The sequence below is a fragment of the Pygocentrus nattereri genome, chromosome 13 (genome assembly GCF_015220715.1).
Source record: "Pygocentrus nattereri isolate fPygNat1 chromosome 13, fPygNat1.pri, whole genome shotgun sequence".
Taxonomy (NCBI): domain Eukaryota; kingdom Metazoa; phylum Chordata; class Actinopteri; order Characiformes; family Serrasalmidae; genus Pygocentrus; species Pygocentrus nattereri.
In genome coordinates, this window is record NC_051223.1 from 20497876 (window position 1) to 20513597 (window position 15722).

Sequence of the window (15722 nt, forward strand, 5' to 3'; positions counted from 1 at the left end):
TTTTGGGGTGGTTTGATGTGAAAAGCACTATTCTAGGGAAATGCTGACAGAACTGTTCACAGCAGTGATTATACAGATGTTTATTACCTCTCAAAACATTATAACATGAAGTATGATTGTTTTTTAAGTTTTGTGATAGTGGTCTGTCTAAAAGCTTATTTTTAAGTCAAGATAAAGAAAACTTTTTTTCTTCAGATTTTCCACTCTTTTAAAATGCTCTGATTTTAAAGATGCATTAAATTTTTGCATAATTCTGTGATTAAGACATAGACAAAGTCGTTCTGTTACATCTGAAGTGAAATGGATCATTAGAGAACCTAACCAGCTTGTATTTACAGCGGTGGTGATAGGAACCAGAGGGCACAATGCCTACAATGCAAATATAGCCATTCAAAGCAGCCAATGAACCAAGAACACACATTTTCTGAGTTTTTAAACGTAATATAGATGATAGCAAAATAGTGGAAAATCTGAATAAAAATACTTGGGTATTTGTGTATAAATAGATAAAAACAAATCAGAACAAAACAAAAACCATTTTAATTCAAATTAGTAAAAGAGCTGTGTAAAACAGTGACGATCAGGCCGTGTGTTCATAACCATTTCACGTAATTACTTTTAGAGGCACTAGACTATTTAGATGTCTGGCTCCTATCACCACCACTGTTAACAAATCTTACTCGGTGAGTTTCTTTAGAATGGTGCATTTCACACCAAACCACTCTGAATGACTTTCTGTACATCTGAACCATTTCATCGTGAAGAAATTCTGAAACATCGGTGGAATTCCCCTTCAACACACCTGCGTTCATGCACGTCTTCCACTTTGCAGGGCTCCACATAAATGATGCAAACGAATGCCCTATCTAACTAACTACTACAGCAAGTAGGTGAAGTTGCAGCTGTGATAAAGACACGCAGAAAACACACTGGCACGTGCACCGAGCCATAGACTGATGTTCTGCAACTGGCGCTGATGATCAGCGCAGTGAATCCAGTGCTCTTGGCGTGTGAAAGGGGGCTCTAGGTGGTCAGACGCAGCGGCACGGATGTGCGCCCCCTCAGCTGAAGCTCCGCAAAGTTGGCGACTGTGGCGCACACCTTCAGGGATGGAGACGGCCGAGTGTATAAAAAGGAACCCCCAGTGGACATGCCCACGATGAGCAGTGGACGGAGCGCGAGGACACGCGGGGGGCTCCTCCAGCTTCACGCAAACACAGCAAGCGACTTTCAGTCTCAGTTGTCTCAGACTGGACTGGAACAGTTCTGACCTGCCTCCAGAACATGTTTCCAGCAGAACTGGACAATCAGCAGAGCGCCTGTTTCTAACACAGAACACAGGCTTGGCGACAGGGACACAGGGGGTCTCTCTCTGTCTCTGACACGACGTGTCGGCTGGTCAGAGATGGTTTTATGAACTTTTTCTTTCTCCGCTGTCCTCAGTGTCCGGCCCGGTCTCAGCCATGGAGCAGCACGCAGCCGCAGTGAACGGAGTGTACTCGGAGAGCACAGCGAGCGCGGAGCCTGGAGACGCTGCACAGCCCGTAGACCCCTTTACTGGTCCCCTGAAGTCCATCGACCCCTGGAACTACACTTTTCTGGCGTGCCTGATGTTCGTGGTGACTTCTTTATCCCTGACTGAAAACTTCACCGTCATGCTAGTAACGTTCAAATACAAGCAGCTGAGGCAGCCGCTGAATTACATCATCGTTAACCTGTCTGTGGCTGATTTCCTCGTGTCACTCATCGGAGGCACCATAAGTTTCCTCACTAATGCATGTGGCTACTTCTTCCTGGGCAAGTGGGCTTGTGTGCTGGAGGGATTTGCTGTCACTTTTTTCGGTGAGTCTTTACTATGCTTAGCTTTGACTTACTTAAAGATAAAGTTCACCAGAAAATCGAATGTACACTTCTACCTTATCCCCAAATGTACCCTTATGGCCATAACACATATATCATAAAGGGTCAGGCATATGTCTTAAAATATACCTACATATGTGTAGTGAACTAAGAATAAAATATTGGACACATATGGATCATTCCTCTGTGTCTACTGTATGGCTGAACACATCCCAGTACAGTTACTATGTTAACTGTTTGCTTTTAAATATTAAATGAATAAAATGTGCAGGGAACTGAACTTTCATTCATTTCATGTATACATGATTTTATTGCATTTGCTTACATGTGCATGTTTTTAGAGTTTGGTTATTCTGCTTATTATACTGATGTTCACTCTATTAGGAAGTATGTGGAACAAAGAAGATGTATAAAAGCCATATGCTATATAACATGAAGCTGGAATATATGAGTAATGTTTGCCATCTGAATAATGTTTTCTATTATCTGTTGTTAAATATGGTACACATATATGTTTGTATATCGCTGCTGTAGGAAGAAAACCTTGAATCTCCAAAATAGTAACTTTACAGGAGAAGGAAAAAAAACATACATTACTTTCAATGTAAGTCGATGGAACCAGAATTTTTCCCATGTCATTTTGGGTAATTTCTTTTAGGCCGTTCATCATGACATTAACAAACAATGTAAAGAGTAACCGATACTTTCAAATTATGTCAAAAACTGAAAAAAGTCAGAAATGGAGATACAAGGTTTTCTTACGAGAGCAACAATATGTTTATATATGGCTGAAATATGTCCCATATTAGTTGGCATATAAGTCCATGTGTGACAAATATAAGTTGGGAAAGCCTTGTATCTCCAATTTTGTCATTTTTCTGTTTTTGACCATTTGAAAATGCCTGTTGTCCTTTACATTGTGTGTAAATTTCATGAAGAATGGACCAAAAGAAACTGCCCAAAATGACAAGTCTGGTTCCTTAGACCTATAGCAGATAAAGAAGGTTTTTTCCTTTTCCTGTAAAGTTATCATTTTGGAGATACAAGGTTTTGTTCTGACAACTGCGATATGTGCCATATATCAGATTTGTGTGCGTGTAGTCTGTTGACTAAGATATGTTTGGTGTCTGAAGTTTGGTTCATTGGTTTTGTACTGGAGCTGTGTGGCTAATATACTAGAAGACTTACATTAATATTAAAAGCATCATTGTTGCAGCTCGAGTGCAGAACTAAATAAGCAAACGTCAGACACTAAACATGTCTTAGCTAATCATATAAATTTGGGAAAATAATACATTTGATATTTAGATTAACCATTCCTGTAACACACCTACCTCTAATGTTCATTGACAACACTCTCCAAAAATAGTTCTTCAAGGGTTTGTTAGTATATGAACACTGAAAGGACCATTTTAAATGTTTTTTTGCCAGATTAGTTTTTCTTTATGATGAAAATCCTGCTGTATATGGTTCTTTAAAGGACCTTTTAAAATGGTTCTTACAAGTCATAAAGTTTTTTGTTGCAGACCACTTCTTGCTAAGAGTATGGGAGGGTCTTGACACCCCCTGCTTCATAGCTTTTTAAAGGAGTAACAATTTCCAGAGTTTTAAAAAGTCAAATAAAAATCACATTAAAAAGGCTCTATTGACGATACACAACTCAGTCTCTCCTCTTATATGCCATTCTTCTTCAAATGATCCATTCGCTGATCAATTACTTCACAAGTTATAGTTTTGACTTTTCAGATACTATTTCAGTTTTGAGAGATTGAAATTGGAGACTGTTTCTGTGTTGTTTATAGCTTTTATAAGACCACTACTTTACACAAGGATATACTTTAAAGCATTTTGTTTTGAATTATAATCTGTATTTTTCTGAGGTAAACCAATCTGTGTAGTATGTTAGAACTTTGTAGAATCGAGACATTTTAAGCACATCAAGTATTGAACAGTCAACCGAATACTGAATCAAATAGAAAACTGTATCAGACGTAATCCTATGTGAATCATTACATCCCTACTGGTGCACCGCTGCAATATTTGTGATCATTTCCTTTAACTTCACTTTCTTCTTTGTTTTTGCCCCATCACCTTTAGTTTTCTAACCTGTGGCTCCTTTTCTCAGAGTGAGGAAAGATGAAGACAAAAACAAGGGCATACTGATGCAGGGTCCAGATGAGAGAGATACCCCACTTGGGTCTTCTAAAGTGACTGTGTGAAGATATTTTATTACAGAGTAGGCTGCTGTAACATGCAGACGTCACTGAATTCTTTTACAAAGCTCCTGTAACCCAACCCAGTGTTTATCTTTTCTTGCTTTCACAGTAACATTCATTTCCCTTCCATATTTCAGGACTAGAGGACAATTACATGCTGTTACTCAACATTATGGTTTATATTATACCAGTGCATACAAGTGCTTTTCTGCATCAGTTTGTGTCTCAGTATGCAGAATGAAACTAGAGGTCCAGTGCAAACGTAATGTAACAGATTTCGCATGTCAACTCCTGTCTTGCAGGGATTGTGGCTCTCTGGTCTTTGGCAATCCTGGCATTTGAGCGTTTCTTTGTGATTTGTCGCCCATTGAAAAACGTCCGTTTGGGAGGGAAACACGCAGCACTGGGTCTTCTGTTCGTCTGGACGTTCTCCTTCATTTGCACCATTCCTCCAGTGTTTGGCTGGAACAGATACACAGTCAGTAAGATTGGCACCACCTGCGAACCAAACTGGTGAGTTCAAAGCAATCAGCAGGTGCCTTTCATTTATTCTCCTTCCCTCCCTCCATCTCTCTCTCACTCTGTCTTACTTTCTCACATGTTTGCTGATGTTCTCTAGAATGCCATTCTTCTATATGACTGAATGCAAGTTGTTTTTCAGTTATTTTTCCTGTGTAAGATGGTGTCTTTAAAATTAGGCCAAGCAAAGCAATCACAATGCTAAACACTCAAGGCCATTCATTCATCAGTTGACAAAACTGCACTCAAGGGACAAATGGATCCTGAAGTAAAGTTAGATTTTGAAGAGTTTTCCAAAATATTAAATGTCAGCGCAATGTGTCCTTGGAAGGCAAACACAAATATACAGCACTCCTGGTATAATTGTTTTAGGTACATGGGAGACCATTGCTCATGTTTCTGTCATTCTGAAGTCTCAGTGAGCACAATGTATTCACTGCAGGACATGTTAAAATAGACAGAAAACCAAACTGTGTTGATCTGTTTCACTGGTCCTGATGAGCAATCATTGACTGATTTAATAATCTCTACAGGTGTTTAGTCTGCAGGACACTTTATCACTCTATCACTTCTCTGTTTCTTCTATTTCTTGTTCATTTTGTTCTACATACACACACACATGAATATATATATATATATATATATATATATATAAAACTGACAGACTTAAGTCATAAGTTAAATTGCTGTAAATATAGCCGTTGACCCTATCATGCCTTACTATAAAGGATTTCTTTTCCACTAAAGAAAAACAAAGTGAAGTTACAAGTCTTTTCTCTTTTCATTAAGGTACTCGACAGACTACTATGACCACACCTATATCATCACCTTCTTTGTCACCTGCTTCATTCTTCCTCTTGGAGTTATAATAGTCTCTTATGGTAAACTCATGCAGAAGCTCAGAAAGGTGGGTTCAGATCCTCAGTGCATCACTGTAAGGATGGGCAATATGATAAAAGTTGGAACTGACAAAATGTAGCAAAACAGTTGTGCTTAATACTAATAATTAATTAATACTTTAATATTTTAAAAGTAGGAAAAACAAACAACTCGGCAAAACATACATACAATAAATAGGGATGCATATATGATAATATCAGTTTCATATTGGAATTAGCAGATAATTGCTTAAAGCTGCACTATGTATGTTTTGTTTTTAAATTCAAATGAAAAAACGGGTTTTGCTGAGTCAGGAGGAAAAGACATTATACCAATGAAGACACAATGACAACAGTAGCTAATTCACTCACATCCATCTTTGAATACTCACAATCAATAAATTTGTCTGCTCAGGAAAGGGGCTCGAAGCACAACCAATGTTACAAAACCATTCTGCATGTTGGGTGCAATTACACATTTCCAGGAGAGAGGTCTTCAAATCCATACAACTTACATAGTGTAGCTTAAAAAATAAAACAGCATTGGACAGGTGTTTAGATTCAACTGGTGTTTCAGAACAGATATTCGATGACATATTTAACACATCCTGCAGAATTCAGAATGTTTAAGAGTGACTATCATTTTAAAATATGTGCATTTTTTGAACTATAGTATTATATTTCTCTGTAATGTTAACCCAGGTTTTACATTGCATACACACATATATATATATCACAGTTGTCAAAAAAAAAAACAAACACAGAAAGCATCAAATATCTTCATTGGCCCACAGTTCAACTATGGGATAATGGGCTGAATCCAATCAGTTGCTATCATAGCCATATTAGCAGTAGTCATCCTATATATCCTATATGTAATGTATAACAATAATGATAATGTATCACACTGCCCATCCATACTTTACAGTTTTCAACAGTAACGCAGTGCACACCTACTAACTCAGTAAAAACGTCATCTTTCAGGTGTCAAACACTCACGGAAGACTGGGTAATGCTCGGAAGCCGGACCGAGCAGTGGCACGGATGGTCATTGTAATGATAATTGCTTATATGGTCGGTTGGACACCTTATGCAGCATTCTCCATCACCGTCACAGCCTGTCCCACTATTCATATTGACCCCCGCCTGGCTGCAGCACCAGCCTTCTTCTCTAAGACTGCAGCTGTGTACAACCCTGTCATTTATGTGTTCATGAACAAACAGGTATGCCTTTCCAGTCTGCTTTAACCCCTTTAATGACCAGGGCCACCAGCAGGCCCAGCGTTTTATAACACATTTCTACAAGCTAGGAATAACTCATAAGTCATAAGTCACTGTAGTTACTGAATAATACATTTGTGATTTAAGGGGTTATGGAGAAATTTAAACTCTGGAGGCTTTATTATTCAGTTATTAATATTAAGACTTACAGTGTTTTCACATATAGTTCGCTTTAAAAGAACCAAACTGAGTTCTGTTAAAATGAACCTGAAAGGGAACCAAATTACCTCAGTTCCATTTGTGTTTACAAAAGTGAACTGTGAAGAGGACTCAGTTTTCTCTCTGGTCCTTCGAGATCTCAGACCACTTTTTGTTCAGACCACAACTCCATTCGAACTCAAGAGAAAGCGAGAGGAACCATCAGGCCCTCCTGCTGCTCTCCTATTGGCCACTGGCTTGCTCATGGGGGCTTGGACCCGGATTTGGCTGAAGTGCATCGCGCAAAATTTGAAAAATGGCCCTCCGGGTCAGCCGTGGTGGGCTCCGTTTTCGGCTGTGCTCCTCACTGAAGCTCCACCCGGCGAATTTTAAGTCATTCAGCGTTCAGAGTGAAAACAAGCTTAAACTCCAGACTTAACACGGTTGAATCACGCAGGCTCTCGCATCTTATCGCTCTACTGTGTCAGCGCTGCTGTCTGTCTCAGATCACGGACAGACTGTCCTGAGTAGAACCTTATACATGATCCTTGGTCTGTTTTACCAGCTGAAGCGCTGAAGCTGGCTGCGTGTACTGTGAGCCTCGAGGTCTTCACCATAAATTACCTGAAGCTGTAATTATATTTATGATATTACAGTATAATTATGGTCAGCCTTCCTGCCAGCAATCACTTAGTACCTCAGTCAGGCTGAGTGTGGGTTCAAAGTACCCAAGTGCCCATCATTAGCAGAGACAAGCAGCAAGCAACAGATAAACTATCAGCTGACAGCAACAGTTAAGGATGTTCCGTTTTTGCTCAGTTCTACAATGGCCCAAATTAATATTTAATGAGGCCTTGAGTGGTTGAAGCACGTTTGATGAAAAATACATTATATGTCCTTCTGTAAGTCTACCCAGACCCAGGCCCTCTACCAGTAAACTCAGAGTGACTTTCATTACGTTGATCTATCCTTCTGCTTTAATGAAAGCACTTGAGTTAAATGTATGATTTTATATACTCAGAAGAGGGATTACAGTACATGACCATGCCAATGGATCTTCACTTGATTTATTTGTACGTTAAGCTCCCAAAGAGCTTCAGCTGACAACATTTGCAGACTTGGTGCAATGAGGAAGTAGTGGAGGCCCTCTTTCATGATACAGTTCTGAAGACCACCCCCAGGGGTCGGGTCCCAGGTGGGCCAGAGCTGTGCCTGAGCTGAAGCTGCAGAGCCCCTGAAGCTGTGCTCTTTTCTCCGAATTGGCCCAGTTACTGACCAGCTGTTCCCAAAGCTCAATTCAGGTCACAGGGTCACCGGATATTCCAAAGTAATTAATAGATAGAACACAGTAGTGGTGGAGAAGGAACCGCAAGAGAGACAGAGCTTGAGAATGAGAGGGGAGAATGGAAAAAAAGGAGAACTCTTGAGAATGAGGTGTGCTTACAGCAAACAAGGTTTAAGAAAGATGGGACACACATGAAATATGGTTGCTCATCAAGGATGCTATTGAAGAAATGCTCCTCCATGTTTCTGGCATGGGAAATAAATTAAACAAAAAAGAAAACTCGGAAAAATTATTATTATCATGTACCCCATCAAATTTTCCTTTAGTTTGTTGAGAAGCTTGTTATTTTCAGGAATGCAGTTTTGGATGTATTTATGAAACAGTGTATTCACCACTGCTTCTTTTTTGCATCTTATATTTAGCTGGGAAAGGGGATACCATGGTAATTACCCATGTTACCTCATTGTTAGTCCATCTGAAAGCTTGAGGAAATATATGAAAGCAGTACAAAGCAAGCATATTGTGCCCATGACCTTTTCGTCTTTAATTAAGGCCAGAGATCCCTAACACTGAATAAATCCTGCATAATGACCTTTCCTTGTTGATTTTTAATGCCACACTTGTGTAAGTCCACTCTATCTTCCGGAGTTGAATTTGCAGTGCCCTTACATGTTTTTCGTTTTTTTGAATAGGTGAATCAAACTCCTTCTGCCCTTGGAGAGAGTTGGTTTGATTGGCATCTGATTGCGTCCATCAAACCAACTCTCTGTGCTCGAGCCTCTTTTAGCTTTGCTATAAGGGAGCTTCCTCTGTGAGAATTAAGACTCTATGTCAATGCATCTTTATGCAATATTGATACTGCAGAAGACGGCAATATGCAAATGAGTCCTAGAGTCCTAGAGTCACAAAGGTGTTGATTGTGTGCTGTAGTAATCTTGACCAATCGCAGATCTCCAGATGGTGCAAATAATGCAGCCCAATTTGAATATGTTATTTTAAAAATGACATATTTATATGTAACATGTTTATAAATAACAAATTTGTAAATAACATTCTTTCTCTTTTAGCTGTGCAGTAATAAAATGTTAAATAACACTCTATTTCTATAAATAGTATGGATAAAAAGCTTACTTAAGCTGCCCAGTGAAAGTGCAAGAATGTATTAGCAGCCTGCATAGTGAGAAGTAGTAATATCAGCATAGCAATATTAGCATACCATAAATAGATGTTTAATGGATTAGCTTAATGGATCTGCAAAGGTAGCAGAAAACAGAACTGATGAAGACCCTATTAATCTTCAACCACTGTGATATATTGAGGAAATAATCTACACATGGGTATATTTTATGGGCTTACTAAGTAAAGGGAAAAAACAACAGTTGAATACTGTTATTTTCTATATTTTCATCTATATGTTCCTGTATACTTATGAAATGTCATATTACTATTTTACTATTTTAAAAGTGTATTGCATGCCACATATTGGTAGAGCATGAAACTCTTAAGGGTGATGGGTTTGAGTCCCATATTGAGAAATTATATTGTAATAAAAATTGGTTTGTATAGCATAGTGCAGAAGTGGCCAATCCTGGTCCTGAAATCTACCACCCTGCAGAGTTTAGCTCCAGCCCCAATCAACCACACCTGAACCAGGTGATGGTGGCTTCCAGGAGCTTGTGAAGATTATAGCATGCTAGGTTGGATCTGAAATTTCCAGGGTAGTAGATATATAGGACCAGGAATGGGCATTCCTGGCATAGTGAGTAACACTGTTGCCCTCCGTATGGTAATTAGAGGTTGATCTCCCCGCTTGGGCAAACACACCACACTATACCAATAAGAGTCCTTGGACAAGAGTCCTGATGCTACATCTGCATATCACCTCATAACATGATCATTTGGATAATAGGATCTGCCAAATGATATAAACCTAAATATTGCAGTATATTTATAATATAATATATTTACAGCACTAGAATTTTATCTAAATTATGGAGCCCTAATGTGCAGATTCACTCCTCACGTCTGCTCACTTTCCTCAGTTCAGGAAGTGCCTGATTCAGATGTTCAAAGGCAATGGCGCCAACATAGACTCGTCCCACATGAACCAGACATCAGATAAAGGGGCCGTCACCGGTACAGCGGAGAGCCACATAGGAGAGATGTCCACCATCGCTGCCCGCGTTCCCATGGCCTTGAGTAACCTGGAGAACACTGGAGAGGAAGATGAGGAAGATGAGCAGGACCAGAATGAAAATGGAGGCTCCAAGCAACTCCCCCTTTCAGAGAACAGAGTATGTCCCCTATAGAGCTGCGTTACCCTCTGTTTAATGACCCGTAGCCTTGCCTCTCTGCTCAGTAAACCTTCCACCTGTCAGTCAGCCTATAAAGCAGCAGAGCAGAGACATGCTTTCTAGATGAGGAGTGCATGTGTGTGATGTGAATATTGTGTTTGTCTCAACTGTTTCAAATTCCCATGTGCTGTATGTTTCTGAAGAACATCCGCGTGTTTGTATTTACCTGCCAGTCTTGCACTACACAGCTGCACTGTGATATTTTGAGGACAAGTTTAAGAATCTTACTGCGTATATATGGATGTTGTGTTACCAATTCTGTATTAGTCGTGTGAAACTGTGTCCATGAATGATGACTACATTTCAGTGTCTTCTCCTGAAGGTGAGCTGTATATGTCTTTACTGTGCTCACTTTTAGTCTGCTCTGCTGGTGATGGCATGTCTTATTGCAGAGTCATGAAATTGAGAGATGTGTAAGATCTGCAGCAAACTGTCACATGTATGCCAATCAGCCACTTTATTAAGTACACCATCTTGTTTCTGCACTTTTTATCCATTTTATGAGCTCCACTTTCCATAGAAGAGCACCCGTTCCTAATTACAGACTGTTGTGGTCCTGACTATTAAAGGGGGGGTTAACAAAGCATGCAGAGAAGTAGATGGATTACAGTCTGTAATTATAGAGCTACAATATGTATCTGTATGGTAAGTGGAGCAGATAAAAATGGACAAAGAGTGTAGATACAAGAAGATGTACTTAATGAAGCCGCCAGTCACTGTACTTTGCCATTCAGTCTAGCAGTATTATAATGGGAAAAATTTATGACATTTTTTGTGTTAGGGAGGGGGGCTTTAAAATATTGATGGATTTCTGGGCTATAAAGCAAGGGGACAGATTGTTTTAATAGTTCTGATTTTCATAAAGTTAGAAATAGTACCCCATAACACCACCAAAACATTAGAGTACCATGCACATTTGTTGTGCAGTATTGTATAAGCTATGAAAAACAAAGATTCTAATGATTCTTGTTCTTTATTTCTACAAGGCAATATATTGTCTGCTTTGTGAATTTGATAGAATTGGATTTCATGAATGGTCAGTTTGTTTGACATGGTCAGTTCTGATTTGGTTGTGAGACAAGAAGAACAGCAGACTGTATCAATTATTGATCACAGTAAAGCTTCATGCTCCTAAAATGTATCTTGTATTCCCTGCATACTATCTACAGCATAAATGGATATTGATGTTTGATATTTTGCAGTGTTACGCTAATGCATGTTTCCCTGTGTTTGTCTGAAACATCTGCAACAATTGATGTAATATGTAAAGAGTTCATTCATCAGTACTACTTGAAGAATAAGAGGAAAATGTTTCTGAATTTGTTTTTTCCAAAATGCCAAAGGTCTTGCACAATAGATAATAAAAGTGAGGTACAATGCAAAATATTACAATGGAAGCTTACTCAGAACTGGAGCATCATAATAAATGTGATTTTGAAACTGCTATTCTAGTAACCAGTGTTACAAAGTTATTGCTGTACTTTATTTGGAAAATGCCATAATTAGTGTTATCAATGAGTGCTTCAATACAGACTGAATTAAATATGTTCTGTATGCATTTAGAACATGTTGTTCCATACCAGCTCAGCTAGGGCTTGGTCCAAAAGTCAGCATTTCAATTCAAGTGGAAAGTAGAACCTTTGAAATATTTACATGATTGCAGGATCTCTTAGTATTTGTTATGTTCACCTTTTGCATTCATCACAGTGTCTACACATTTGACTCGGTTGAGAAATAAGGTTATGTAAAATCTTTTTATTTTATTTTATTTTTTATAAATGTCTTAACATGCTCAATTTCACAAATTTGGTAAATTTGAATAGTGATTTAAAATTCTACAGAACTCTGAACTTTCTTTATCATTTATTTGTCATCACTTTATAAAATTCGAAAACTTTATTTTGTCTATTTCCAAGTTTAGATGCAAAAAAAAAAATCTCAGGCTTTCAATGTGGTATCATACTTTTGGACTCTACTGTATATCCATGAAAAAAGAAACGACATTTACAAAGCTTTCTGTTTAATATGTGCAGAGCTGTGCACTAAATAGTTTTTTAGTTATGAATCTTTAAAAAATTTGTTCCATAAAGTTTGCATTTTAAATATTCTTTGTAATTGCCTTCAGAATATCTTGACTTACTTGAAATTTTAACTGGTAACCTTAAGAGTATGATTTCCAATAGTTTCATGGGAACAAATTCCCCAAAAGGTAAATTTATTACTTTTTATATTGTGCATGAAATTCATCTTTCAACTTGTTTTCTGCTTGCAATACTTGAAGGCACATTATGGATTCACAGATAAAAATCTATGTCACAAATGTTTTTGTATTAATAATGTCTGATCAACATGTACATTTTAGTTTAGATGTGATTTCACTCCTTTATGGTTTATTATTTTAAATGCATAAAAACAGTATATAATAAATTTTTTTTAAAGTAATATTAAGTAGAACATGTTGGATTTCTAAATTAACATTAAGGATGCTATAGGAAGTTTGTATGCTTTCTAACAGGTAAGCAATTATTTAATTTCTTACTGTTGGTGCATCTATTATTCTATTATACACATACACTCACTAAGCATCCTCTCCAGGTGGCCATTAAAACGATTCTCCAACATTCCAGCTGCAGGATAGACCTCAGACATTATTTGGTTATCTGGAGAAGTCAGCCTTTACATCTGAGAAATATCAATGACACCAGCAGAAGAAACTAGGAATTCAGACAAAATCTGATTGAGACAGAGTGGAGTAAAGCATTGCCTGTTGTGGTAGTTGGAAAAGTTTAGTTTATAAGATGAGAAAATGAAAAAGCAGAATAAGAAATTTAAAAATAGATTACCTCTTGAAAACATTAACCCAGAATAGAGACTGGGAAAGCCGCTGAAGAACACTGAGGTCATTGTCATGTTCATGAAACCGGTTGTGACAAATTTTGCTTTGTGACATAATGCATCATCATACTGGAAGTAACCATTAGAAAATGGGTTAATTGTGGCCATGAAGGGAAGGTCATGATCAGCAACAATACTCAAATAGGCTGTGGCATTCAACCCATAAATGACTGACACTAACCAAGGTCCAAGAAGTGCCAGGAAAACATTCCCCACATCAGGATTCACCAGACCAGGCTAATTTGTTTTTTTCCAGTCTTCAAATGTCTTCTTTCCTGTCCAGTTTTGGTAAGGCTGTGCCCACCGCAAGCTCAGCTTTTGGATATTAACAGACAGAAGCAGAATTCAACTTGATCTTCTGCTATTGTAGCCCTTCAGCCTCAAGGTTTGACATGTTGTGCATTTTGAGATCATTTAAGATTTCTGTCAGCTCAAATCAGTTTGGCGATTCTTCATTGACCTCTCATCAACAAGACGTTTCTGTCTGCAGAACTGCAGCTCACTGGATGTTTTTTTTTGTCTATTGCACCATTCTAAGAAACTCTAAAGACCATTTGCATACTCAAACCAGCCTGTCTGGCATCCGCAATCACGCCACAGTCAAAATCACAGAGATCACATATTTTCCCACTCTGATGGTTGATATGAATATATAACCTGAAACTGCTTGCCAGTATCTGCATGATTTCATCTACTGTACCCACACGGTTGGAAAATATTTGTGTGAACGAGTAGGCATACAGGTGTTCCTCATAATGTCTGGTGAGTGTAAGCAAAATGTTTAAAAAGTTTGAAGAATAACTAAAAGATTACACAATTTCAGCTCAGTTCAGCAGTTAATTTGGAACCTGCTAGGGCAAACTTTAAAATGCAGAAATAAAAACTATGTGGAGCAGCTTTGAAATGTTGAGTGGTTGCATGAACTAGAAAGCTGGATTTTTTTTTCATGGGAATCCACGATGTGACCTTTCTGGTTCTGGGTGAGTTGGTATGGAATGACCCATATGGTTACTCCAGATTCAGACCAGATAACAGCTGTAAAAACTCAGCTTTTTATTGTGTCTTTATTTTTAATTTCAACACAAATGCAGCTCTTAAAACTATTTTAACTCCCACTCATACTTCATTTGACTGTTTAGGCTACTTTATTGCTAGTCTTTCAACCAATGCTACTACAGTAGTTCTCAATAGCTCAGTACAAAATAGGTTCAGTACAAAACAGTTACAGACAGTATCTTTACTGACCCTTGCAGGACTGCGTCCATGAATCAACAAATTCAGCTGATGTTATTTTTAGGGAACTGAATATATTTCAGAAAACAGACTGGTTTGGTGCCGAGATTTGACCGTGACTTGCCTAAAGGTCTGTTCCTACTTTCAGAATCAGAAGCACTCTGTGGTGTGGGCCGCATTGATGGAAGCATGGGAATGAGATTTCCTCAGGCCACGGCCTATTACCATCCCAGGTGGAGGGAAGAGCCAAATTCTCACCCACCAGTGCAGATCTATCAGTGGGAGGGAGGCAGGCAGGCTTTGATCTCTCCCACATACATGAAAAGTGAGGCAAAGAGGCCATTGATAGTCATTAGATTATATGCTTCTCAGTTTCAGGCTGTTGTAAGCATCTTAGCATGATTTTAAATGGGAAACCTTGATTGTGTATCCAGGCAACCTTTACAAATGGGCACACGCAAATGTTTTGCTATTTCAAAAACACTGATTTTAGGCATCTTGGAGAAGGAGCTGAGAGGACATTGGGTTTATTTTTCTGGTGATTCTTGCTTGAATGTGCTTGGAATCTGTTGGCTTCAAGCCATAGGCACCTTGTTAAGTTGCTAAGTAGCTCATGAATGAATGTCTCACCTCACTGTCTCACTGTGGTTCAAAAGGACAACATTACCATCTGTGTCCTTAGTGCACTGTACAGCTCATAATATATACATAAGGCATAATGGTTACATAAATGAACAACACCGCAGAAAGCAGAGTGCATTTTTAAGTGCTACTTTCTAAAAGCTAAAAATGTTCAATCCTTCTGTGTTGAATAATGAATTCTTCCTTTTAATGAATTTATTCCCTAATCTAATGAGAGTGAAAATATACTCTTTATTATATCTTTATGTGTAATTTCATTGCTTCATCATGACTAAGCCTGTTTCTTGTGTTGTGATACTGAAAGCCTTCTCAATCTGAAAGAAGTGAGAACCTAACTTACCTAACTAACGTACCACATTCATGCATTCATGCTACATGATTCATGTGTAATATTTTTTCTATTTTCTTTCTGTTTTGCCCT

The 15722-nt window shown here is 38.3% G+C and overlaps 1 protein-coding gene across 1 annotated transcript; it reads left to right on the top strand.

Moving 5' to 3' along the window:
• The first annotated feature begins 1047 nt into the window (after positions 1-1047).
• valopb (vertebrate ancient long opsin b) lies at positions 1048-11977 on the top strand. Its single transcript, XM_017695877.2, has 5 exons — positions 1048-1842; positions 4379-4589; positions 5385-5502; positions 6458-6697; positions 10220-11977. The coding sequence occupies exons 1-5, from the start codon at positions 1464-1466 to the stop codon at positions 10484-10486; spliced, it is 1215 nt and encodes a 404-aa protein (XP_017551366.2). The 5' UTR covers positions 1048-1463; the 3' UTR covers positions 10487-11977.
• The last annotated feature ends 3745 nt before the right edge of the window (positions 11978-15722 follow it).

Excerpts from the sequence above, each read along its gene's own strand:
- valopb (XM_017695877.2), top strand. The coding sequence starts at position 1,464 with ATGGAGCAGCACGCAGCCGCAGTGAACGGAGTGTACTCGGAGAGCACA. Across the intron at positions 5,503-6,457 it reads TCATGCAGAAGCTCAGAAAG|GTGTCAAACACTCACGGAAG; the intron begins GTGGGTTCAGAT and ends GTCATCTTTCAG. Across the intron at positions 6,698-10,219 it reads ATGTGTTCATGAACAAACAG|TTCAGGAAGTGCCTGATTCA; the intron begins GTATGCCTTTCC and ends CACTTTCCTCAG.